The 25,505-nt window shown below is 47.6% G+C and overlaps 1 protein-coding gene across 4 annotated transcripts in view; it reads left to right on the top strand.

The window, feature by feature from the left end:
- The window catches only part of ITSN1 (intersectin 1), a 113,653-nt gene that overhangs the window by 39,719 nt on the left and 48,429 nt on the right, over positions 1-25,505 (top strand). For all 4 annotated transcript variants that reach the window (XM_040056773.2, XM_040056775.2, XM_040056776.2 and 1 more), the window contains 12 exons: positions 465-565; positions 1,232-1,295; positions 3,400-3,537; positions 4,349-4,464; positions 6,994-7,256; positions 8,880-9,029; positions 9,208-9,348; positions 14,128-14,215; positions 14,344-14,483; positions 20,975-21,099; positions 22,068-22,288; positions 23,169-23,290. In XM_040056773.2, the coding sequence (XP_039912707.1) occupies positions 465-565; positions 1,232-1,295; positions 3,400-3,537; positions 4,349-4,464; positions 6,994-7,256; positions 8,880-9,029; positions 9,208-9,348; positions 14,128-14,215; positions 14,344-14,483; positions 20,975-21,099; positions 22,068-22,288; positions 23,169-23,290 (1,669 nt within the window). The remainder of the gene's footprint in view (positions 1-464; positions 566-1,231; positions 1,296-3,399; positions 3,538-4,348; positions 4,465-6,993; positions 7,257-8,879; positions 9,030-9,207; positions 9,349-14,127; positions 14,216-14,343; positions 14,484-20,974; positions 21,100-22,067; positions 22,289-23,168; positions 23,291-25,505) is intronic.

Below are 25,505 nucleotides of genomic sequence, written 5' to 3' on the forward strand. Positions count from 1 at the left end.
TATCCATAACAATAAGCAAGTTGGAAGCCTTCAATAAGGCTTGGTGGTAAGTAATGAAGGAAAAAGGGATTCAGGAGGTTGCAGAATCTGAAGGGGCTCCAGGAGAGCTGAGAGGGATTGTTCATTAGGAGGAGGAATGGCAGGGCAAGGGGGAATGGGTTCCCACTGAAGGAGAGGAAATTAAGTGGGAGATTGGGAATCAGGAATTGTTCCCTGGCAGGGTGCTGAGGCCCTGGCACAGGGTGCCCGGAGCAGCTGTGGCTGCCCCTGGATCCCTGGCAGTGCCCAAGGCCAGGTTGGACACTGGGGCTTGGAGCAGCCTGGGACAGTGGGAGGTGTCCCTGCCATGGCACTGGGTGGGATTTAAGGACCCTTCATCCCAAACCCTTCTGTGATTTATGACTGTGATTATTGCCATTACCTTCATGAGCTGAAATCCCCAATTCTCCCTGCTGTCCTTGCAGCTCTCCTGCCGTGGCAGAGTGGGCCGTGCCTCAGTCCTCACGCCTCAAGTACCGGCAGCTCTTCAACAGCCACGACAAAACCATGAGTGGACACTTGACAGGTACTGGCACAGCTTCTCTTGTCTCCTTGTTTCAGCTATAAGAGCCAATTTAATGCCACTGAAGGTGTTGTTAACATAGAAGAGACTCTGCAGTGTTTTTCTGTTTGAATCTCCCAAGTGCTTAATGCTCTTGTTTAGAAGCAAATATTCCATGCAGCTGGCATCATTTTATCATCATCTTTTCTTTATTTCCTGCAAAGTTGGCCCTGGGAAATGTTTCCAGAAAAGGGCACAGTGGCTTCTGTGAAAACTTGTGCAGCCAATTGCAGTGCTTGGTTCACTGCTGAGAGCAGTGTCCAGTTCCAGGGAGAGACTAGACTGGTCCCTGGCTTGATTTTACCTGTTCTGGTGCATGTCTTTGTGCTTTGGAGCTCTCTTGGGTTTTGATCTGAGTGATGTGGGTGCCCAGAGCAGCTGTGGCTGCCCCTGGATCCCTGGCAGTGCCCAAGGCCAGGTTGGACCCTGGGGCTTGGAGCAGCCTGGGACAGTGGGAGGTGTCCCTGCCATGGCACTGGGTGGGATTTCAGATCCTTCCTAGCCCAAACCAGTCTGGGATTCTGTGGTTGTTTGGCAGAAGGGAAATATTATTTCTTAGTTATTTGGGGGAGCTAAGTTCCTGCTGGTCACATGTCTCGCTTATTTTGTTAATATTTGTTTTCCTTTTAGGTCCCCAGGCAAGAACGATTCTCATGCAGTCAAGTTTACCCCAGGCTCAGCTGGCTACAATATGGTAAAAGAAATGTTTCCGTTTCCATCAAAACACAATCTCTTCTGAAACCTCTGCACTGGAGCCTGGGGGGTTTTCTCCATTTTCAGTCTCACTGATAAATCGCATGTTGTTCTTTGTCACGTGTAACTTTATAAACAAAACCTGCACTTCATTGCCTTTATTAATATCATTCCACAAGAGCACCAGGAGCATCTTTTGTGTGATGTTTTGGAAGTTGGGGTTCAGTGCTGGGTTTTTAGGCAGAGCAGATGTTCAGCGTCCTGTGCCTTCCACATTCCCTGGGAGAGCACAGGGAAACATTTACCTTTGCACAGGTGGTGGAACAGGAAGCTTCACCCAAACCACACTTTGTGTGGGCTCTCTCTGCCTTTTCCATGAGCTTGGGAGGGCTGATTTCCCAGGGGCTGGGCTTACAGACCTTTACAATAATGGATTCTAAAAGGATTTGTCTCGGCTTCCCTTTTGCCTTCCAACTTGTTGTTTGCTGAACTTTATTATGTTTTTATTGCCCCGTGGAAAGTTGTTCCTAATTAACTTCTGTCCTTTAGGAGTGTTTGCTTGAGGAGCACTGGAGCTGGCCCAGGGGCTCAGTGTGAGGATGGCAGTGCTGCAGTCACTCTGACAAAGCCATTCAGCTGCACTTGTTCTCTTTGCAAAGCACCGGGAGTTGTGTTATAAGTTAAAAACCGCTCTTTCCTTCCCTGTTTCCTAAGAAAGGGCTAAAAACAAATCAGCCCAGTCCCCCAGCAGATGACTGACCAAGAAATGCTCTGCTTTTGCCAGCCTCGGAGTGCTTGTGTGGGCAGGCAGCTGCCACCAGCTCGCTCCAGGAGCTGCAAGCAGGATCACTCAGCTGGGGACATTCACAGCTGCCAGTGCACTGAGAAAAGGAAGGGATCTTCCAGCTCCTGCTGGTCCTTTCCTGAGCCCTGCTCTGGGGTGGGGTTTGTCAGCCTGTGCTGGGGCTGCAGTCCCTCACTCAGACACTCCAAGGGAAGAGTTGCTGCTCAGCCCCTGGGCTGTCCTGGCAGTCCTAAGCCAGGTATGGTCACTCATTGCTGTGCCTGGTGCATTCCCAGTCCCCTGGCTCGTTCCTGTGCTCCAGCCTCAGGAGTTCAGTGTCACAGCTGTGGGTGGAGTGAGGCTGTGATCGTCTCCTGAATTTAGATCCCATCAGCAAAGTCCTGTGCCTTGGGACATCAAAAGAATTGATCACTTACTTCCCTTTGATTTTCATGGTATTATGGAAGATTTTCCTGCATGATTAGAGTGCAGCATGCTGGAGAAGCAAATCCTGAGCTGGGAGGGACCCACAGGGATCATCCAGACCCCCAACAATCCCAGCCTGGGCATCCCTGGCAGCGCTGTCCAAAGGCTCCTGGAGCTCTGGCAGCCTCGGGGCCGTGCCCATTCCCTGGGGAGCCTGGGCAGTGCCAGCACCCTCTGGGGAAGAACCTTTCCCTCCAATCCAAGCTCAATCCCTCCTGGCACAGCTCCAGCTGCTTCCTGGGTGCTGTCCCTGCCTGTTCATTTTGTCCAGCACCACTTAAACAGGAGTAAAAGCATTTTGTGCCTCTGTTGCAGCTCTGCTTTGGGGCCACCCAGAGACATTACTGAATAATCGTTAATATGTGCATCATGCCAGGGTGGGTTGGTGCCTGTCAGGACTAGAAGAGCAATGGCTTTGATTTCACTGCCAGTGGGTGCCCTGGAATGTGAGACAGGAGCCTCCAGGGAGGAAGGAGACCAAGCCTAAAAGTTCTGCCAGACACCTGAGCTGGTTCTTTTGGGTGCTCACAAGGTGTTCAGGAGAACTGCTCTGGTTGAAGTTCCTTCTCTGGCACGGGCTCCAGGCAGCACTCAGAGCAGGAGAAGGAGAAGCTGTGGCTGCAAGGCTGCATTTCAGGCAGCCAGGCACGAGAAATGAGGGAAATAGGGAAGCATTTGGGGTTTGCTTTTCATTTGTTTTGAAAAAGCAGAGTAGTATGGAAAAAACAGTGCAAAAATGGAATGAATTTGGAACTGTGTATGTTGAAACAACGCCTTTGAACAGTGATTTTTAATATTTGATAATTTCCTTGCTTTGTCCTTTCCCTTTAACAAGGAATCTCTCCGACATTGATCAAGATGGGAAGCTGACAGCTGAGGAGTTTATCCTGGCTATGCACCTCATTGATGTAGCAATGTCTGGTCAGCCACTGCCACCTGCACTGCCCCCAGAGTACATCCCACCTTCCTTCAGGTAACTGCTCATGAAAACTCACTGCTGACTTTTGTATTTCATTTGGGGTGGTTCTGTGAGTACAAGACACTGAGCAGTGACCCCTCACCTTCTGCCCTGCAAGAGCAGGGTTTGGGTGGGTGTTTCTGCTGACACACCTTCCAAACTTGCTCAGTCTAGCCATAGAAATCTAGATTTAAATTTTATACTCCTGTGGAGCAGTTGGAACGTGTTGGAATTCCAGTACGGATTTGCACTGCACCACATCCGGGCCTCTTTTGGTACAGCTGGCTTTGGGAGCAGTGGGGTCACTCATCACTTCTCTTGTTCCATTTCACTTCTTTGTGGAGAAATAGATGAGAAGACAGTAACAGCAGTGGAAATCAGTGTTTTTATACCGTGTTCTTTAGGTATCCTCCTAAAGATTCCCAAGTTTTGTGTATCTTGCTTTTAGCTTGACTCTAGTGAGCTCTTCCTCCATCTCTGCTCTTTTTGCTGTAGTTTAAGTCAGTATTTCCCCAAGCCCAGACTGGTTGGGGAAAAATCTCCCCCCAAGTGAGGGGTCTTGGGGACAGGGTTGAACCCATCTGGAAGCAGAACTTGGGACTGGGGTTCTCAGCTCACCAGTGAACTGCTGGTGATCCAGGGATCCTGGAAAATCCTGTTCTCCTGAGGCAATGCCTGAGTGAGACCCTCTGGGCAACACTTAATGAACACCGAGTACCATTAAACATTACATCATTGCATTTAATTGGATCTCATCATTCAATCATAAATCATTTGGCTAGGCCTGGGTTCTGTTAAGCACCTGCAATTCCTGTTTCCTTGGCAGAAGAGTCCGCTCTGGCAGCGGGATTTCTGCTGCCAGCTCAGTGTCTGTAGACCAAAGGTTACCAGAAGAACCAGCACTGGAAGAAGAACAGCAGCAACTGGAAAAGAAATTACCAGGTGAGCAAGAGAAAACGGGGATCTTTAGTGTGCTGTTCCCAGAGCAGGGATCAGCCTGGGAGGTTCCATGGGCTGACTGAGAAATGTCTTTGCAGAGCAGTTTGGGACAGGTCAGAGGCACAACCAAGACATTGCTGAGTCCAGCTCATTCCTGTGCCTGATCCTTGGGCTTGGTGGTGCTGGAGATGGGAAGAGCCTTCAGGCTCCTCATCTCCTGCTCTCCTTTGCAGCCCTGGCACAGGATTGCAAGGAAAATTCCTGCTGCCTTCGTCCTCTGGCTTAGCTGGAGCAAAGCTTGGCTGAGGTGCTCTGTGAAGATCCCAGTATTCCCACGGAGTCCCGTTTCCTTGGAGTCTGTGTCACGGTGTGGGGCTTAGTACAGATTGCAGCAGCTCCAGGAAAAGAGCTAAAGGAAGAGGGAATTGGCAGCTGGAAAGGGGCACAAACATGAACAGATGAGAATTCAGCTGCTTCAGCAGGTGCTGGGATGATGTGTCCAACCCCCTGGAAGGCAGTGTGGGCTCTCCCTGGCCTTGCATCCCAAAAATGTCCATGCTGGCCATACAGGGGAGAGAAATCTGCACCTTGGGCTCTGGGAATGGGACAGGAGGGTGTGAAAAGGAACAGGAGGTGAAGTGAAAGGATCGTTTGGAGGGAGGGGAAGGAAGGAGTCCCTGGGACTGCAGAGGGATGGGATGGCAGGGGAGCTGTGCTGGAAGTGAGGCTGTTCTTTTAGGACAGTAGGTGGATCTGCAGGAATCCAGACTTCCTGGGCTCAGCTGCTCAAGAACCCAAACCATTTCCTTTCCTGACGATAGTGAGTAATCTAACGAGAACAGCAACTTTCAATAAGTTCTGGTCATTTGCATAATGGCCTTTTTGGTGATGGCAGCAGCTGAATTCTTTGCTCTGCACTAATGGAAGTGTTGGACTGCTGCAATTATCCGATGTGCAGGGGAATTCCAGATCCGTGTTCTCGTGGAGGATCAGCTGCAGAATGCTTTATCTGAATTATCCCCACTCGCTGAGCTTTGTGGAGAAAGCTGGAATGGGAATGGCAATTCCCTCCTCGCTTTGCTGAGGGCGTGGCTTTGGGGGGATCGGCAATGTCAGTGCTGATGCTGAGCCCCAGGCTGGCCTGTGGAGCTGTTATCCCTGCAGGGGATTCCCTCCTGCTGGAACTGATTCACTTTGCTGGGACTCCTTAGGATTTATTCTTTTATTTCTTTGGGTTTTAATCTATTCCATTATTATTATATTACGTATTGCGTTATTATACAAAATTATTACAATAATAATTGTTATAATTGTTATTATTGATTATTATGGCTCTTGATTATTATTATGTTATTTTTATTTTATAAAAATAAATTCAGTTGATTATATTTGATGGTAAGAGGTGCTCGAATGAATGAAGGAAGAACATCCAGCATTCATGATTTTCTGGGGATGAGTTCATTTCACAGAGTCCCAGAATGGTTTGGGTTGGAAGGGACCTTAAAGATCCTGCAGTTCCAAGCCATCCATCCCCTCCTGCTGGAATTGATTCTCTTTGCTGGGGATTCCTTTGGGTCTCTATGGATCATTGTTAAATCAGTGGCAGCGTTTAACTCAAGAGTTTAACTCAGAATTTAACTCAAGAGTTTAACTCAGAATTTAACTCAAGGGTTTGACTCAAGGGTTTAACTCAAGCATTTAACTCAAGGGTTTAACTCAAGGGTTTCACTCAAGGGTTTAACTCTGAGTTTAACTCAAGAGTTTGACTCAAGGGTTTAACTTAGGCATTTAACTCAAGGGTTTAACTCAAGGGTTTGACTCAAGGGTTTAACTCAAGCATTTAACTCAAGGGTTTGACTCTGAATTTAACTCTGGGTTTAACTCAGGGGTTTGATTCAAGGGTTTAACTCAAGCATTTAACTCAAGGGTTTAACTCAAGGGTTTGACTCAAGGGTTTAACTCAAGCATTTAACTCAAGCATTTAACTCAAGGGTTTAACTCTGAGTTTAACTCAAGTGTTTAACTCAAGGGTTTAACTCTGAGTTTAACTCAAGTGTTTAACTCAAGGGTTTAACTCTGAGTTTAACTCAAGGGTTTAACTCAAGTGTTTGACTCAAGGGTTTAACTCAAGCATTTAACTCAAGCATTTAACTCAAGCATTTAACTCAAGCATTTAACTCAAGGGTTTAACTCTGAGTTTAACTCAAGTGTTTAACTCAAGAGTTTGACTCTGAGTTTAACTCAAGGGTTTAACTCAAGGGTTTAACTCTGAGTTTAACTCTGGGTTTAACTCAAGGGTTTAACTCTGAGTTTAGCTCTGAGTTTAACTCTGGGTTTAACTCTGAGTTTAACTCCGGGTTTAACTCAAGGGTTTAACTCTGAGTTTAGCTCTAAGTTTAACTCTGAGTTTAACTCTGGGTTTAACTCAAGGGTTTAACTCTGGGTTTAACTCAAGGGTTTAACTCTGAGTTTAACTCAAGGGTTTCACTCCGAGTTTCACTCCGTTTTCTCCCCGCGTGCCCATGCGCCAAGTGACGTTTGAGGACAAGAAGCGGGAGAACTTTGAGCGCGGCAACCTGGAGCTGGAGAAGCGGCGGCAGGCGCTGCTGGAGCAGCAGCGCAAGGAGCAGGAGCGGCTGGCGCAGCTGGAGAGGGCCGAGCAGGAGCGGAAGGAGCGCGAGCGGCAGGAGCAGGAGCGCAAGCGGCAGCTGGAGCTGGAGAAGCAGCTGGAGAAGCAGCGGGAGCTGGAGCGGCAGCGCGAGGAGGAGAGGAGGAAAGAGATCGAGAGGAGAGAGGTGACGCAGGGAGGGGCTGGGGGCCGGCCGGGGCATCCAGGTGTGCGCTGTGCTGGTGCCAGCGGGCAGCAGTGCCGTGCTCTGAAGGCTGTGAGCTCGTTCCTCACACGAGGCACCATCCAGGGTGGCTTTTTTATCGTCTTTGCTGTCAGAGTCGGGATTAAATGCTAGAGGGACGGTGTTTCGTGTTGGACTCAGATGTTTATTAATTCTTATCTATGTTACAGTCTCATAAGCTGTGAGTTCTGGCTAACAAAGTAGAAAATGGCTCTGGCTCTGTCTCTCTACAAGGCCTTTTAAGGATAAACTGTCCAATTAAGAGATGACACCTAAATTATTTTGACTTTTAACCCAATAACCAACCACCCCTGGCCCGCAATGGGGACTTTTCCACCCAATTCCAAAATCCCACCCAGCCCATGGAGAAGAAGGTGAAAGAGAAGGACTCAGCCTCTGCCCTAAATCCCCCACCTTGCTTTCTCTCTGTTCCTGTGTTCTAAACCCTTCAGCTCTGAGTTTTGCCCCCTGTGCTGTCACACACTTCTATCCCAGCTGCACAGCCACAATCCCAGTGCTGTCACTCCATTTTGGGAGCTGTTCCACGGCCTCAGGTCAGTGCAGTGTTTGCTGGGGGCTCGGTGCCTGGCAGCACAGGAACTCTGCAATTCTCAGTGCCCGGGGCTCCAAGACCAAGGGAGCGCAGGGAGGGGTTGTGCCCCAGCTTGGGGGGATCCAGGTGTGCTGCTGCCAGGGTGGGGAGCAAACTTTTAAAGCAGGAACTAAAATTTCTGGGGTGTTCAAGGCAAGGAAGGGGCCGATTTTGCTTCATTTGGCTGTGAAATGAATGGATGAGACATTGACATCTAGGACAACATGCTCCTGACTTCTCACTTCTTTAATAATAATTATTGTAGTATCCTTGTTATTTTTGATTAATATTATCATTACTATTGATTATTATGACCATATTTTATTATTTTATTGCATATTATTATGTTACACATTATTATATTGCATATTATATTCTTTTACAACATTATTGTTATTATAATAATTATAACTGATTATGATTATGATTATTATATTTGATGTTAAGAAGTGCTTGAATGAATGATGAGAAACTTCTAGCATTCATGATTTTCCAGGGATGAGTTCATTTCAGAGTCCCAAAATGATTTTTGTTGGAAGGGATCTTAAATATCCTACAGTTCCATTCCTCTGCCATGGGCAGGGATAACATTCACCAGAGCAGGTGGCACCGTCCAACCTGGCCTTTAATTAGAGGAAACACACCCTGCTTAACCCAAAAATCTCCTTTTTTCTCCCACTGCCAAACCATGATAGGTTCAGCACAGAAACAAAGCAAAGCTACGGAATGTCTAATATTGGAGGTAGAAAAGAGATTTGAAAATGTCCTGGAGAGTTCTCCCAGCATTAAACAACCAGCAAACTGCATCTTGGGAAACTGGGAAACAGGGAAACAGAACTTTTCCATTCAGGCACCTCCGCTGTGCAGGGAGCCTTGCAGCCACTGAGCAATGTGCGTGTGCAGAGGCCAGAGCAGCCAGGGAATATCCCAGTATCCACATCCCCGGTGGCAGGTGTTTCTTTTGGGGCCTGCAGGCTGCCAAACGGGAGCTGGAGAGGCAGAGGCAGCTGGAGTGGGAGCGCAACCGGCGGCAGGAGCTGCTGAACCAGAGGAACAAGGAGCAGGAGGACATCGTGGTGCTGAAGGCAAAGAAGAAAACGCTGGAATTCGAGCTGGAAGCTCTCGTGAGTGCTGGTGGTGGTGGGGCGGCTCAAAGCACGTCTTGGTGCTGACCGTGCCCTGGCCGTGCTTGTTTTCTCTAATTTCTGTTTTAAATATGGAATAAAAGCAGGTTTTAGATCCAGACGTGCATGACAAAACGCAAAAGAAAAACATCTATTTTGTTTTATTTTTCTTTCAAAGAATGATAAAAGAAACCAGCTGGAGGGGAAGCTTCAGGATATCAGGTGTCGGCTGTCGACCCAAAGACAAGAAATCGAAAGTACAAATAAATCCAGAGAGCTGAGAATTGCAGAAATCACCCATTTGCAGCAGCAGCTACAGGTGAGAAGGCATTCTCTAATTTTACTCTCAGCCTTGATTTTTGACCTCCTCAAAAGCATCAATGTCCTGAGCAAACCTGGAATGGGCTGATCCTCACTCTTTAAGCATCACTGTGGATTATTTGTCATTGCTGTAAGTTAATGTCCTTCAGAGGTGTCGAGGAACTGCTTCCTACACATGAAGATGTCTGGGATTATCCCTTCACCCTCCTGGTGCTGGGGCAAAGAACTCGCTGCAGTGAAGTGGCTTGATGATGGTTATTTAATTACAACCAATAATGAACTTTCAAAGTGGAAGTTCCCAGTGAAACAGGGAGTTGTTGATCTAAGCCTGGCATTTGCCTTCCTTACTAAATGTAAAATTCTTCCTAGATGTAAAATTCTCTGTCACATTAGAACTGGAGCTGAGTAGGTGTCTGCCTGTAGTGAAAGAATATTCTTTGTAGTTTGTAAGGGTTTCTCAATGGGCTGTAGTATTTGATTTACGAATTTTCCTCTTTATTAAATACTCCATAAGGCTTGAAATTAATTCTTGGCTGGTCATGGGCGCTCTCAGTGTGTTTGTACCACTACAGAGAATCTCACACTTAGAGAGCTGAGGTGTAAAACCTGGTTTAATCCTAATCCTGCTGTTCCATCCCAGCTTCACTCCTGCTTTCCCTGGCAGTTCTCTGTTGGGTTTTGAGGTGCTTTGGCAGCAGTAGCTGTGGCTGTGTGGTGATGCCTGCTCTCATTGATCTGCACCCCTGATACTTCTCTTAGTGTCACTTGAGATGTTTTTATCCCAATTGTAATCCCAGAAAATGTCACTATTTAGGAGAAAAGGCCACATTTTGTCTGGGGAGAACCTTAAAGCTTATTTCTTGAAAAAAAAATATTTTTTTTTTCAAATATCCTGTAAATTTTCCTGTCTCATCTGTAGAGGACAGACTAAAGATGTAAAAGAGTTTTTAAAAGGGAGATTTTCTAAATCTCCTCTAAATTCTGAAACAGGTTAAAAAGTCAATATTGTCATTATCTTTGTAGGGTGAGGTATCTTCATTGGAAGTAGTTTCATTTAATACATCTGACACTTCCTATGGGAAGATGAGTTCACTCAGAGGAGTAATTATTCTTCAGCCTATTAATTACTTCCAAGACGCAGTTTCATTAAGCTCGTGGAAGACGTTTGTCCCAGTTAATCAAGGACGTTCTCTGCTCAGAAGGATCCTGCTCTCCACACACCTGGGCTGTGTTTGACACACCTCTGTGCCTTGCTCAGTGCCTGCAGGCATCATTTACCTCCTTGGTGAACACTTTGACTTGAAGGGAATTTTCCCTTGTCCCTGGGGCAGGAGCTGGGATTTGATTTCCCCTGCCACGATGTGACTCAACTCTCGGCCGTTTCTTGGGGCACGAATTTCCAGTTTCTGATGCTGTTAATTTCTTTCATCTGTTTATTCGGTGTGAGGAAGGGATGTGGAATCCATGTGGTGGGTGTTCTTGGCTAGATGCTTATTCCATGGTTGTCTGTGCTTTCAGGAAACAGGACTTGACCTTCAGGATCCCTTGGCATTCTCTGTCCTTACACATCCCCCAAACTATTCGGTGCACTGAGCAATCCGGGATGTTTGGAAGCGTCCTGGCCTTTACAAACAAAGCAGCTGATGTTGTGATCACATTCCACCCTCAAATGCTTTCCTGTGGTGCTTTTTTTGTTCTTGGAGAAGGAGAATTTCTGTTTCATATTGACATCCACTCTGCTGCTTGTTTGCTCTGCAGCATTCTCAGAATCACAAAAGCACAGAGTGGTCGGGTTTGGAAGGGGCCTTAAAGCTCCTCCAGCCCCTGCCACGGGCAGGGAACCTCCCACCAGAGCAAGGTTATAGCTGAAATGTGTGACTTTGATCCTCACACGGGGCACCATTAAAATGTGGGGGTTTTATCTTCTCTTCTTCTGTTAGAGCCGAAATTAAAGCACAGGAGACACAGGTTTCATGTTTGGACTCAGATGTTCGTTAATTCTTACCTATAGCACAGTCTCACGAGCTGTGAGCTCTAACTAACAAAGTAGAAAATGGATGCGTCTAACTCTTTCCAAAGTCTTCTAAGCATAAACTATCCAACAACAAGATGACACCTGAATTATTTTGACTTTTAACCCAATAACCAACCACCCCTGGCCCGCAATGGGGACTTTTCCACCCAGTTCCAAAATCCCACCCAGCCCATGGAGAAGAAGGTGAAAGAGAAGGACTCAGCCTCTGCCCTAAATCCTCCACCTTGCTTTCTCTCTATTCCTGTGTTCTAAACCCTTCAGCTCTGAGTTTTGCCCCCTGTGCTGTCACACACTTCTATCCCAGCTGCACAGCCACAATCCCAGTGCTGTCACTCCATTTTGGGAGCTGTTCCCTGGCCTCAGGTCAGTGCAGTGTTTGCTGGGGGCTCGGTGCCTGGCAGCACAGGGACTCTGCAATTCCCTGTGCCCGGGGCTCCAACAGTTATACATTGTGCATATTGCTGTTTCCCATTTGTTCCAGGCAGATGATAATCCCAGGATGGCAGTCATGGAATATCCTGAGCTGTAGGGAGCCACATGGATCATGGATCCAGCTCCTGTCCCTGCCCAGACCCCCAACAATCCCAGCCCGGGCATCCCTGGCAGCGCTGTCCAAAGGCTCCTGGAGCTCTGGCAGCCTCGGGGCCGTGCCCATTCCCTGGGGAGCCTGGGCAGTGCCAGCACCCTCTGGGGAAGAACCTTTCCCTCCAATGCCAGCTCCATCCCTGCTGTGCCAGCTGCAGGCGCTCCCTGGGCGCTGTCCCTGTGCCAGGAGCAGAGCCCGGAGCTGTCCCTGCGCTGCCCCTCGGGAGGAGCTGCAGCCCCGGGCAGCTCTGACCTCAGCCTCCTCCGGCCTCAAGTGACCCAGTGACCTCGTGGGGCCCCTCCAGACCCTTCCCCATCCCCGTGTCCCTGCTCTGGGCACTTCCCAACAGCTTCTGATCTTTTATTGAGACACCCAGAGCTGCCCCGGCGCTGGAGGTGAGGCTGCCCCAGTGCAGGGTAGGATTTGAGCATCCAGCACTTGGGATCTCTCTGAGGGGGAGAGATTTCTCTCTGGGAAAGCTCTGCTGTGTCAGGCCCTGCAGCAGGAGGGACACATGCAGCTCCTCATAATCCAATCTGTAGTTTATCTGAATTTTGCTGCTTGGCTGCTTGCAAGTTCCTAAAGTCCTTGCCTGTGCTGTGCGTGGTGTCTCGGGGTGTTTTGTGGAACATAAGGAGCTCCCAGCAGGCTGCAGTTGTTGCATAATGGTCAGAGCTGAGCTGGGCACTGCAGAGCCCCATCAAGGTCTGGCAGGAGGAAAGTGGGACAGCCCAAAGCCATGGCAGTGCAGTCAATCCTGGCTTCTTGGAACCAAAATGAAAACTTTTTGTGGCATTGTGGGATCAGAGCTTGTGTTGGGATGGACTTTAAATCCCAGCCAGTGCCAGCCCTGCCATGGCAGGGACACCTCCCACTGTCCCAGGCTGCTCCCAGCCCCAGTGTCCAGCCTGGCCTTGGGCACTGCCAGGGATGAGGAGTCCACGACACGCCTGGGGCTCGCTCTGGTGTTCAGGGATCAGGGGATATTTATTCTTAGCATGGAGTGATGTCATTTGTAATCCTCCGTGGCAAATTGAAGCTGTCAGCTGCTTGATTCCTCAAAAGCCTTCAATTCCAGAGAACTGCTTGGAGTAGTCACAGGGTTTGTGGAAAAGATGGGATGGTGATACTCAGGTGCTGTTTCACCTCGTGCTGCTGAAGGTATTTTGACAACTCAGGGCTTCAGAAAAATGTGTGAGGTGGCACTTCATACTCTGGAAAGGGCCAGAGTTCTACAGGAAATATATTCATATCCAAAGGGAGAGGATCTTCTGCAGGGTCCCCTGTAACACAGCAGTTCACAACCTTCCAGCCACGTGCTGAGTTTGAGAGAGGCCAGAATCCTCTTCCAAGAGCTCTGAGATTGAGGATTGAGGGACTCTCATCCCACAGGGCTTGTGTTTCATGGCTTTTGGCCAGATTATATTCCTCTAAAAGGAAAGTCTTGATTTTCTCTTCCTGTTAATATTTGTCTTTCTATTCCTGACCTAGGTTACTAATCATTAGCAATGTTATTAATATTTTTAATTAACTATTAGTGGAGGGCGCAGCCTGGGGGGGTCGGGCTGTGCTCCCAGGGAACAGGGACAGGAGCAGAAGGAACGGCCTCAGCCTGGGCCAGGGGAGGCTCAGCTCGGACAGCAGCAGGAATTTCCCCATGGAAAGGGGGCTCAGGCCTTGGCAGGGGCTGCCCAGGGAGCTCTGCAGTGCCCATCCCTGCAGGTGGCACCTGGAGGTGGCACTCAGAGCTCTGGGCTGGGCACAAGGTGGGCACGGGGCACAGCTGGCACTGCCTGGGCTGGGAGGGATTTGCCAGCCTCAGGGATATTGGGACTCTGTGTTTCGTTTATTAAAATCAGAATTAATTAGTAAATGCTTGTTTGAACATTTCCTCACATTTAGCCTCGTCTCTCTGCCCTCAGTTTCAGGTAATTCAATATTCATTGAGAATCAAAGCAGTTTGATACATCCACTCCTCTGGGATCTGTGGGGATGTCACACAGACAGTGCTTGGATAAAAGCAATAACACAGGGGCAGGAAATAAACAGTAACACATCATTCAGTGAGAGAAAAAATAAACCAGAAATGAAAACGAGAGATCCCTGACTCAGCCTTGTGCCTGTTTCTGTTCTTGTTTTCCCTGTCTGCGCTCCAGGAGTCCCAGCAGACGCTGGGCAGGCTGATTCCCGAGAAGCAGCTGCTGAACGATCAGCTCAAGCAAGTCCAGCAGAACAGTTTGCACAGTGAGTAGATTTGGGGGCTGACACCTTCCCATGGCGTGTTACGAGGTGCAGATGGGGAAACGCTGCTTTCTGTGACCTGAACTGTTCCACAGAAGGAAACAGTGACTTGCCAATGTGTTCCAAACCAGGGGATTCCCTTCTCACCATCAAAAGAGCCTTGGAAGCCAAGGAACTGGCACGGCAGCAGCTCCGGGAGCAGCTGGATGAGGTGGAGAAAGAAACCAGATCCAAACTGCAGGAAATTGATATTTTCAATAATCAGCTGAAGGTAACCCAGCACTCCTTAAAGCCTTTCTGAATGTTCAGTTAATTATTTTCTAACCTGATTGTGGTGGGGGGGAAAATGAACTGAAATGATTAAGAATGTCAGTTTGGGGAGCATTCTCAAATCTGTCTGTTGAGGAGTTTATTTCATTTTTATTTTCTTTTTAAGAAAATGCTGCTCAGCTTTCAAATTCAGGGTTTGAAACTATTTATTCTACAGAGTCTCTTCAGGAGGAAATTTGAGCCCTGATTCCGAATCTATGATTGCAAAAAACGAAATTACCAGTTTCTGTGCTTTTTGCATCCAAGAAGTGCAGGACAAGGTCAGCAAACCTGGTGGAATCAGGAGTTCAAGTTGAAATCTTGAATAAAAGAGACTCAATTTTCTTCTGCCACCCAGAATTGTTATCTGCTCTCTGTGTGCTCGTGCTTGTCCCTGAGTGTAGCTGCCTGTGGTTTGTGGTTTCATGCTTTTGCTGCTCAGTCGTTGTTAAAACTCTGATTTTTTTGTGCATTTCTGCACCAGCAATGTCAGGGCTCTGCAGAGAAGCTGGAAATCAGTCTGTGGTTACAAACTTCTAATAGCACTCATTTCTTCATGAAATATTTCAGTGCTCAAGTACTTTATCTGCTGATTCCACTGGTGGGTTCTCCTGAGAGCTGACCAGAAATTCTCAGTTTCCTGCAAGGTGTCACAAATGGTGCTACAAGTATTCAGCAGAAAAAATCACCGTGGAAAATCCACAGGCATCAGTGGAGTTGTTATGAAAGTTGATCAACTGGGATCAAACCAAACAATTTAGGATGGAAGGTGGGGTTGAATTTAAGCAACAAGTAGCTTGTTTAAATTGGATTTATTAATAATTATAGGAAAAATTAAAAGCAAGGCCCTCACTTTTGAAGATGACTCTCCCAGGCTGAGACGGGGAGGATGGAAGAGGAGAATCTCTGCAGAGTCAGACACAAAGCAAACAAAATGGGCACAATTTATATTTAAAAGAAAATAGAATAGTTTAATCCTTGCTTAATGAATCCTTGAGGTTTAAACCTCACTTAATTTTCCTTCATTTGTGGTTTTTGGATACACCTTAGCATGTTGTGCTTTGGTATTATTTTTTTTTAATGGAGTCCTTTAAAAGTGATAAACTGGACCAAAGGACATTAATTCTAGAATTAGTGCCTGTATTTGGTTTGATCATAAATGAGAAAGGGGTGAGCAGTCTTGGTATTGTGACAGCAGCAGAAAAAAACAAACCCAAAAGCAACAAACCAATCTCCCAAAATTCAATCTTTTAAATACTGAAGTATTGCACTTCACAGATAACAAGCTGGCAATAGTTAAAAATAGAAGTTGCCCATTAAGCACAGATTTATCAGCATGTGCCAGGAATCCAGGAATGCCATGGCTAAAGGTAAATGATTTTACAGTTTACCAGGAAAATTGGTTTCAGTCCGTTGATGAGGAGGTGTGGAGACACTTCCTTGGGAGGAGCAGGAAGTCTCCTCTGGCTGGAGGGGATTTATCTGCCAGGGGGAGCAGGTCACTGCTGCCTCTGGGGATTTCTGAGCTTGCCTCCCTTCCTTGGCAGGGCCGAGTCCAGCAGGGGCAGGCACAGAATCCCAGAGTGTCAGCGTGGCAAGGGAGCTCCAGCAGGACCCCAACCCTGTCCCCAGGGGCCACATCCAGACACAGGGACACCAAACCTCTCCTGAGCCCCCTTTCCACGGGGAAATTCCTGCTGCTGTCCGAGCTGAGCCTCCCCTGGCCCAGGCTGAGGCCGTTCCCTCTGCTCCTGTCCCTGTGCCCTGGGAGCACAGCCCGACCCCCCCGGCTGTCCCCTCCTGTCAGGGGCTTGTGCAGAGCCACAAGGTTCCCCCTGAGCCTCCTTTTCTCCAGGCTCAGCCCTTTCCCAGCTCCCTCAGCCCCTTCCCAGCTCCCTCAGCCCCTTCCCCAGCTCCCCTCCCTGCCCTGGACACGCTCCAGCCCCAGCTGTGCTATGGACACTGAGCAGTGGGAGCTGAATTCAGAGATTTCTCCCTTCTGTAGTCTCTCAAGATGTGCAAGGCGTATTTTGGGGGATTTTATAACTGGATTTAAATCTCTAAAAAGGCACCTGGACCTTTTTGTGGGCTCAGAGGGGTAGAGGAACAACTCAAAAGCTGCTGAGTGCAGCGGTGATTTCATGGCTGTTCTTCATGGAATGATGGAATATCCTGAGTGGGACCCACAGGGACCATCCAGTCCCACCCTGTCCCTGCCCAGACCCCCAACAATCCCCCCTGGGCATCCCTGGCAGCGCTGTCCCAAGGCTCCTGCAGCTCTGGCAGCCTCGGGGCCGTGCCCATTCCCTGGGCAGTGCCCAGCACCCTGGGATTTTATGCCCAAGGCTTTCCTGGAATCCTGGATTTACTGGGATTTGTGTGAAGTGGGAATTCTCCACCCACAGAGAGAACACACCTCTCTCTTAGGTGATCGTATCACTGAAAGCAGGTCATGATGAATTTCCATCATTCTCACATACTGCTACCTAAAAAATCAAATATCTGCGACAACTTTTAGGAACCACCAGTGGAAAAGTGACTGACATTGCCAACAGGTAGAAATTGGCTTGTAAATAATGCTAAAGGGATAATTTCCCTGAATAGCAGAAGAATTTCTTGTTGAGTTCTCAGTTCCTGGCTGTGTCCTGTGGTGCCATCTGTGTGATTTTTCAGGCAGCTGGATAATGCTCACAATGAAATGGGAAATTTGTCAAATTGTGTCTCAGCAGTTCCAGCACATCTGAGCTCTAAATATGATAAAGGTTTCCTGTAAATTAAGGGACAGTAGGTCAAGGTGGGAAAGATGGAAATCTTCCTTTTTAAAATACATTTTTATCAAACAAAGAAATGACAAATTACCTTTAATCAAGGCAATTTTAGTTTACCAGGCAGCTTCTCCAAACCACAGCAGCTTACAGGATACTCTGGATTTGTCTCCATGTTTTTGTGTTCTGTAGTAAGTGAATTCTTTGTACAAGTGTTAAATTACATCATCTTTGTGTGTCCTAATATCATAGAAGTGATTAGGGAGAAAAACAAGATTTTTTTTTTCCCTGTTGGATCTTTCTGTCATCTCTCCAAAACAACTGATTTCAATTCCTTCTGATGAATCCTTTGGAGTTGGAAATATTCAAGTGTTCAATAGAATTTGGTACATTTCTACCCACAGCTTTTCAGGCTTAGAAAATGTTACTAATATTTCAAATCAGGTCATTTGAGTTGTAGTGTTGGATATCTTTAGGTAGAACCACTTGGTTTCAGGAGATTGTTGGTGCTTGGTTGGCTGCTCAGGTATCTTTTCAAATCATATTTGGGGCATTTTATGATATAATTTGACAATCTTGTGGATTGGGCTGTATTTGACTATAAAGAGTTTGTTACAAGGTTAAAAGTTTGGCCACTTCTTTATGTCTTGGGGTTGAAGGAGTGAAGCTTCTGGGCTCTTTAAAAATCTCAGCCTAGAGATTTCATAATTAATATTGACACAGGTATCAATGAAATGGAATTGGTCACTTGTTTATTTATGATTGTGGAACTGTTTGGGCTGGAAGGGACATTAAAACTCGTCCTGTCCCAGCCCTGCCATGGCAGGGACACCTTCCACCGTCCCAGGCTGCTCCCAGCCCCAGTGTCCAGCCTTGGCCAGGGATCCAGGGGCAGCCACAGCTGCTCTGGGCACCCTGTGGCACCCTCAGGATAAAGAATTCCTTCCCAATATCCCTGGACCTAAACTGACCCTCCAAGCTGGAGGCTCCGTGTGCCTGCAGTCTCCAAGCACCAAGCAGCCATTTCCTATAACATGGCAAAATCCAGAAGTTCTCGCTGCTGCTCCTGCCCGAGAGCACGCGAGCAACGAGCTCACGTTTCTGACCTGGTTCTGCTGCCGTTTCTCCCGGTGCTGGCAGCAGCAGTGACCCCCCCGTGGGCTGAGGCTGTCCCAGTGCTGTGTGTGTGTCCTGTGCCTGTCAGTGCCTGTGTGTCAGTGTGAGCAGGGCGCTCCTGCTCCTCTTTACATCTCAGCATTTCTTTCTTCCAGTCAGTGGCAGTGGAAGAGGCAATGCTGCAGTGCCTGGCACTCCTCCTGGGCTGCATCCAGCACTTACACTCCTTCCCAAAGGTCTCCATGCCCTGCTCAGGCAGGACCCAGCTCTCTCTGAGTCAGGAGCCTCCTCCAGTTATGTGCTTCACTTTCCCTAAGCAGATGAGTGTGCAGCGTTTCACCGAGTCAGGCTTTGCTGAGGGGTGCCAGCACCAGAACCAAACCAGAGAGAAGAGTTCAGCATTAGGTTTTTATCTAATCCTTATGTGCCTGTGTCAGGAGTGTGCCTTGAATTGCAGCTTGGGCACAGTCCTAGGGAGTTATTTTTTGCCTTTTGCTTATCTGGAGTTTCGAGAGTTTAAGTAAATTGCCCTTTTTGGTCGTGATTTTCAGAATCTTTAAAAAGCAAGCACTTGGATGGGAAGCATCCCTACACATCACTGTAACCTGTGATTCCAGGTAGGAGAGAGGTGGCAGCTTCCTTCCTTTGCCCAATCCCCCCAGGATGGGGTGAAGGGAGAATTTTCTGCCAAGGCCAAAGCAGAGGCTCTGGGAGCTGGGGAGTGGGGCAGAGAAGCTCTGGAAAAGCCTCAGGGAGCACAAAACCTCTGGGATCAAATGATCTGCTTGTCTCAAGGGGAGAAGATCTGATGGAAACCTTGGACTGTAATCCCTGAATATCCCAAGTGCTGTTGTATTTCTGTCAAAAAGGCACAGTCTGGGCCAGAACAACTCCATCTCTGCCATGAATGTTTTTGTAGCAAATGACTGGGCTGTATACAGTGAATATTGCTCTGCTCTATGAAATGCTGTAATTCCTATTCAGTACTCTGAATGTGGCTGTTGTAACACCTCAGATCCTCCTTGTTGCTCTGTTTGCATTTAAATGCCAGGGTAACAATTTCTCTGCTTTTAAGGTAAGGCATTCCTTGTCCTGCACCCCAGGAACGAGCAAAGCCTTGGGGTGTCTCTGGAATTTCAGGACAGGAGTGGGACATGTCCAGCTGCGAGCTGTGCCTCTGCAGGATGAGTGCAGGGCTCTTGAAGTGTTCTCAGAATTTCCAGTAGAGCTGTGGGAGATGCTGGCTCTTCCTCCCCCATCCTCCTTTGGCAGAGCAGTGGAGCATCTCTGTTGCATGAGATGCCCAGCACATCTTTGTTTCCTCCTGGCTGACCCAAAAAGGAGGTAGATGGGGATTTTTTCATCTCCAGAAATGCTCCATCTGGTGCCAGCACTGTAAACTGGGTTTGATTTTCTTAACACACAGTTCTGTCACAGCAAAATCCTTTCACAGAACACGGCCCCAGCACAGCAGCTTGGCTGTGTTGAAATGTCTGTGGAAAACTGAAATGATTATCCAAAGGTCTCTTTAATCCAACTTCCCTGAGAACTGATTCTCTCTTCGATGATGCTGAGCTCGGTTTTTATTGAATTTCAAATGGAGGAGCATTAATGAAATAAAACTGAGACCTGGGCCACAAGGAGCAGCTTCCCTTTTGAAACTTTCATCCCTGTATCCAATGGCTTTGAATCACTTCCATTTATTTTTTGTCTCTTAATGCAATTTTCTCATTTGGGTCAGTGCATGAAGAGTTTCACGTGAAAAAACTTCCTGTGGTTTGTAAACTGTGAATTTCTGGCAAACCATCCAAATACTTCCAAGATTAACTGTTTCGATTTCACCTGTACCATATTTTCATCAAAAGAGACCAATTTTTGAAGTGAATTATTTTCAGTGAAAATCCTCAGTGGTCATAGGTAATTTTTCCCTTTTTCTACTGTAGTGCTGAGGAGTTCAGATGCAAAATCCCAGGTTTTGCAAAGAAATTCCAGTTAAAAGCTGGATTTTGTTAATAGGTGTTAAAAGAGAGAGCAAATTTTGAGGGAAATATTATGGTATTATTTATAGTCTATTTTTGGGGGGCAATTGAAGAAAAACTGACTTATATATGAATGAATACTCTCTGTAGCGTGATTCATCCCAAAGACATTCCTTCAGGATTTCAGTCTCCTGCGTATAAACCAGCCCTTTAGTAAGTCACCATTAATTAGCAAATGAAACTGATTAAGAGTTGCTGTTGAGAGAGCTCAGAGGGCAGATTTGTGTATGGAATTTAATAAGTGATTTCCACAAACCAACCAACAAAGTAAAACAGAAGTGACCGTTCAGATCAGGCTTTGGCCGTTTTTCAGAGTCCCATTTAAAAGTTTTCTGGTTTCCTCACCCTTTAATGGATAAAAATAGGAGAACGCTAGGTGGTGCAAAGACCCTGGGCATGAACCTGAAATATCTGCATTTGGCAGGAGTGTGAGTTTGGGAGATCCCCAACCACTGCCAGGTGCTGTCCCCTCGCAGGGAACTCTTTGGGGCCGTCAGTTCTGATGTTTACATGTTTGCCTTTCTTTAATCCAGGAGCTGAGAGAAATCCATAACAAACAGCAGCTCCAGAAGCAGAAGAGCTTGGAAGCTGAGAGGTTGAAACAGAAGGAACAGGAAAGGAAGACAGTGGAGCTGGAAAAGCAAAAAGAAGCTCAGAGGTAACAAACTGCTTTAACAACACCTCCCCTGGCATCTCCTGGAAAATATTCCTGTCTGCCCAAAACTTCCAGGGATGCAGCTGAGGGTCGTGTCCTCTAGTGCCACCCAAGTGGATTGGTTGGACAGCAGCAGGAATTTCCCCATGGAAAGGGGGCTCAGGCCTTGGCAGGGGCTGCCCAGGGAGCTCTGCAGTGCCCATCCCTGCAGGTGGCACCTGGAGGTGGCACTCAGTGCTCTGGGCTGGGGACAAGGTGGGCACGGGGCACAGCTGGCACTGCCCGGGCTGGGAGGGGTTTGCCAGCCCCTGGGATTCTGTGAATTAGGTTTTTTTTTTTTTTTCCTCACACTGTTTTTGATCAGGAATTCATGTTGTCCTTGGACAAAGTCTGCTCTTTGTAGCACACCGAGTGTGTGAGGAGCAGCTGCTTCTCATTGTCTGTAATTCTGCAGAAATTCATGGAACAGACTGCAGCAATCTGAACATCCTTCAGATCTTCAGGCTTATCTTTACTGGGGCAAATTGTTTCCAGCTGAGAATATTTATTCATTTCTTGATGTCTTGTCCTCTGGTGGAAGGGGAGGACTTTTTAACTCCGGCGGTTGGGAGTGGGGAATATTCCAAATAATTCTCTGGAGTGCTGTGTAAAACTTGCAAATACTTCTCCTCCTTGCCCCTCAACACGAGGATAAGGATGATGTGTTCTGATTCCTGCTTTTCTCCTCCTGATCTGGCTCTTTGGAGTCTTACCTTGGCTTGGAACTTTAAGTCCCTTCCAACCCAAACCATTCCATGGGTTTGTGATTTCTGGGAATCATTCCCAGTGCAAGGAGATGCTGGGGAGTGCTTGATAAATAAAAATAAAGTTAGGGCATGGAAAGGCCCTAAAGAGGACCCTCACTCCTGGAGATGACCCAAAAGCTTTGGTGGCTTTGGTGTGAGTGGCTCCCACCCCTCGTTGCCCCGCAGGCGGATCCAGGACAAACCGCGCCCGGAGCGGGGACAGCCGGAGGAAGAACCCCAGTGGCAAAAAAAAATCCAGGAAGATGACAAGCAAAAAAGGGAAGAACCACCCAAGAAGAAGGAAAGTGAGGATAAGGGGAAACAGGAAATGCAGGAGAAGCTGAGTAAACTCTTCCAGCCCCACCAGGAGCCCAACAAGCCTGGCCAGGCTCCGTGGTCCAACGCAGGTAGGGTCCAGCGGCAGGGAATGCTCTGGGACAGCTCAGCTCTCTTTTCTTTTCCCACTGAACATAGAACAAGGTGGTGTTCAGGGCTGGGCTGGGAGTCTTGTTCAGGAAAATAATGCAAGGCTTGAGCTCCACACTCCAAAAATGGTTCTGTTATCATCAGAATGCATCACAGCAGGGCAAGGGAAGGGCAATCTCAGCTGGAAGGGGCTGAAGAGGTGCAAAATGTCAAAAACTGTTTCTGTCGGTTTTGTTTTGGTGTGGGATACGTGCCTTGGGATTTTTCAGAGCAGGAACAATGTGTCATTTAGTCACCCTTTTCCTTTCCTGCCTTCCTTTGTCCACTGGACCTGAAATTTAAGATTGAATCCCCCTTTTTCTGCTCCCCACACAGTCACTTTGAGCTGAGAGCCTTTTCTGTGCACTGTGTCCTGATTTTTGCCTGTACTGGGAATCCTGCTTCCCTCTCGAGTGGCCTGGAATGCACACAAGACCTATTTGGGGATGTAAAATTGGTTTAAATATTTGTCCAAAGGATTGCATCACTTTTATGACTAAATCCTGCCCAGTTCTGGCAGTGCCCAAGGCCAGGTTGGACACTGGGGCTGGGAGCAGCCTGGGACACTGGAAGGGCCTTAAGGTCCCTCCCAACCCAGGCCATTCTCTGTTTGTGTTGTTTAGAGGAGAAAATCATAAGAAAATTGTATTTAAATAATCAATTTTTATATTTCCCTTGTGTAAAAAGGGCATAAGGTACTTCTGCAGACCCTGCCAGGTTTGGTGATTCTTGTCTCCACTTCCACCCCATTTTCCAAGTGTTCAAAAATCAGGTGGTTTGATTTCTTCTCTCTGTATCTGTGTGTTTGTTTCCTTTGCTCAGAGAAAGCTCCTCTAACCATTTCTGCTCAGGAGGATGTAAAAATAGTGTATTATAGAGCTCTGTATCCTTTTGAATCCAGAAGCCACGATGAGATCACCATCCAGCCTGGAGACATCGTCATGGTAAGCAGGGATTGGGATTTCCCTTGGGAGAATCCTTCACCTTCTGCCATGGGTGATTTAAAATTTACCTGGCAAGAATGGAAACTTCACATCCCAAAAATTTGCTTGCAGGTGTGTTGCTAGAGAATGATTTTCCATTTTTCAGGGGTGTGGTCAGTGTGTTGTGTCAAGCACTGAATGAAGCAAGGTTTGCTTTTGTCTCCCTAAGTTATAATTCCCTGGTTAGTGGCTGCAGGGATTAAGTGGATATTGATACTAATTAATCATTAGTTCTTAACATGCAGAATGAAAATCCCTGGGGGAATTCTTAAATATTGTTCACTGGGGGCAGCGTATTCCCGAGAGTGAGCAAAATGGATTTGAAGTGCTTTTACGTTTCGGCTCAGTTTAGTAACAGTGGGTTTTGGAACAATACACTTGCTGGACTCCCCTAAATTGTAATTGTCATTATTTAAAAACAAACAAACAAACAAAAAAAACCGTGCTGGGAAATTGAACCTTCTGGGGTTGGTTTGGCTTTTTACTGATTGGGTGTTTGTGACCTTGGAATGGAATTCTGGAAAATCCCAAGTGAATCCTGGCTCGGTGTCACTGCCGAGGACTCGGAGCGAGGGTACAACAGGTTACAAAGCTGCTGCAGGAGAGGAGACTCTGCAGGCTGCTGGGAAATGCTGGCATGCTTTATTTTCCTGGGCAATAGGTGAAAATCACACCTTTTGGGGGAAAACTGTGATTTTAAGAATCATTTCATACATTTTTAAATAGAGATTTGCAGTGAAAATAACTTTTTTTTTTTTTCCTCAAAATATGTGGTCCTAGCCAGTTCTGCACATATTTATCCCTGTTAAAGCAGGGAAAATTACATTTCTCCTCGAATACGTGATTCTAAGGAGCGCTGAAATCATTTTAAAATAGACATTCGCAGGGAAATAACATCTTTCCCCAAACCACGCAATTCTAAAGAGCGCTGCGATAATTTTTAAAGAGAGATTTGCAGGGAAATGAGATTTCCCCCCAAAATATGTGATGCTGAGGAGCTCTGCACATATTTCAAACAGAGACTTTGAGACCGTCTGAGTCTTGTTATGGCTCGATTTGAACCCTCCCAGCCCCAGCAGGGTAACTCCTCTCCCTTGCCTTAATTGAAGTGATTTGGGCCGGAATTCAAGCGGGTTCCTGGGGGCTCTGCTGCCCTGCAGGGGGGTTTGGAGGGCTGCTCTCTGCTCAGCGCTGAGCCATGACCTTGCTGTGTCTTGCTTTGCGTCCCTGCTTGCCCTGGAGGTGAAAAGGGAGTGGGTAAGTGCTGCAGGGAGGCTCTGCAGGGGCTCCAGGGCATCACCACACTTGGTTCTCCTGCAGTTCCTGGGGTCTGAGCCCACCAGGGGTCAAATGAACAAACCCCAGCTCGGTATCAAAAGCGCCGGGGTTTGCTTTTGATGCTGCCTTCGGCTCCTCCCTCTGCCCTCCCTGTGTTTGTCCTGTGGTTCCAAAGATCCCAGTGGTGCCAGACCCAAGCTGAGCGTGGAAGTGAGGCTGACTGGTGACATCAGTGCAGCTGAACTCCAGCTGGGAGCTCCCTGTCCCACCAAATCCCTTGGAGAACTGTCCTCACACAAATGGAACTCAAATTCTGACCCGTTTTGGACCAGGGCTCCTGTCCTGCAGCGGGCAGGAGGTAAAAAACCCAACCTCCCACACGCTGTAATTCACTGTTCAGGTGTACATTTAAAGTCTGGTTGGAATTTGGGAGAAAATCAGCTGGGGTTGTTGTTGGGACTTGTGGTGGTGGGTGTAAAAATGTAAGGAAATTGGAACAAAATAGCTTAAAAAATATTCAAAGGATAGAAATCCTGGGCTGGGATCCTGGGCTGGGAATCCTGGGATCCTGAGCTGGGATCCTGGGCTGGGAATCCTGGAATTCTGGGCTGGGATCCTGGGTTGGAATCCTGGGCTGGGATCCTGAGCTGGGATCCTGGGCTGGGATCCTGAGCTGGGATCCTGGGCTGGGATCCTGGGCTGGGAATCCTGGGCTGGGATCCTGGAATCCTGGGCTGGGATCCTGGGTTGGAATCCTGGGCTGGGATCCTGGGTTGGAATCCTGGGCTGGGATCCTGGACTGGAAATCCTGGGCTGGGATCCTGGGCTGGGATCCTGGAATCCTGGGCTGGGATCCTGGACTGGAAATCCTGGGCTGGAATCCTGGGCTGGGATCCTG

The sequence above is a fragment of the Hirundo rustica genome, chromosome 2 (genome assembly GCF_015227805.2).
Source record: "Hirundo rustica isolate bHirRus1 chromosome 2, bHirRus1.pri.v3, whole genome shotgun sequence".
Taxonomy (NCBI): Eukaryota; Metazoa; Chordata; class Aves; order Passeriformes; family Hirundinidae; genus Hirundo; species Hirundo rustica.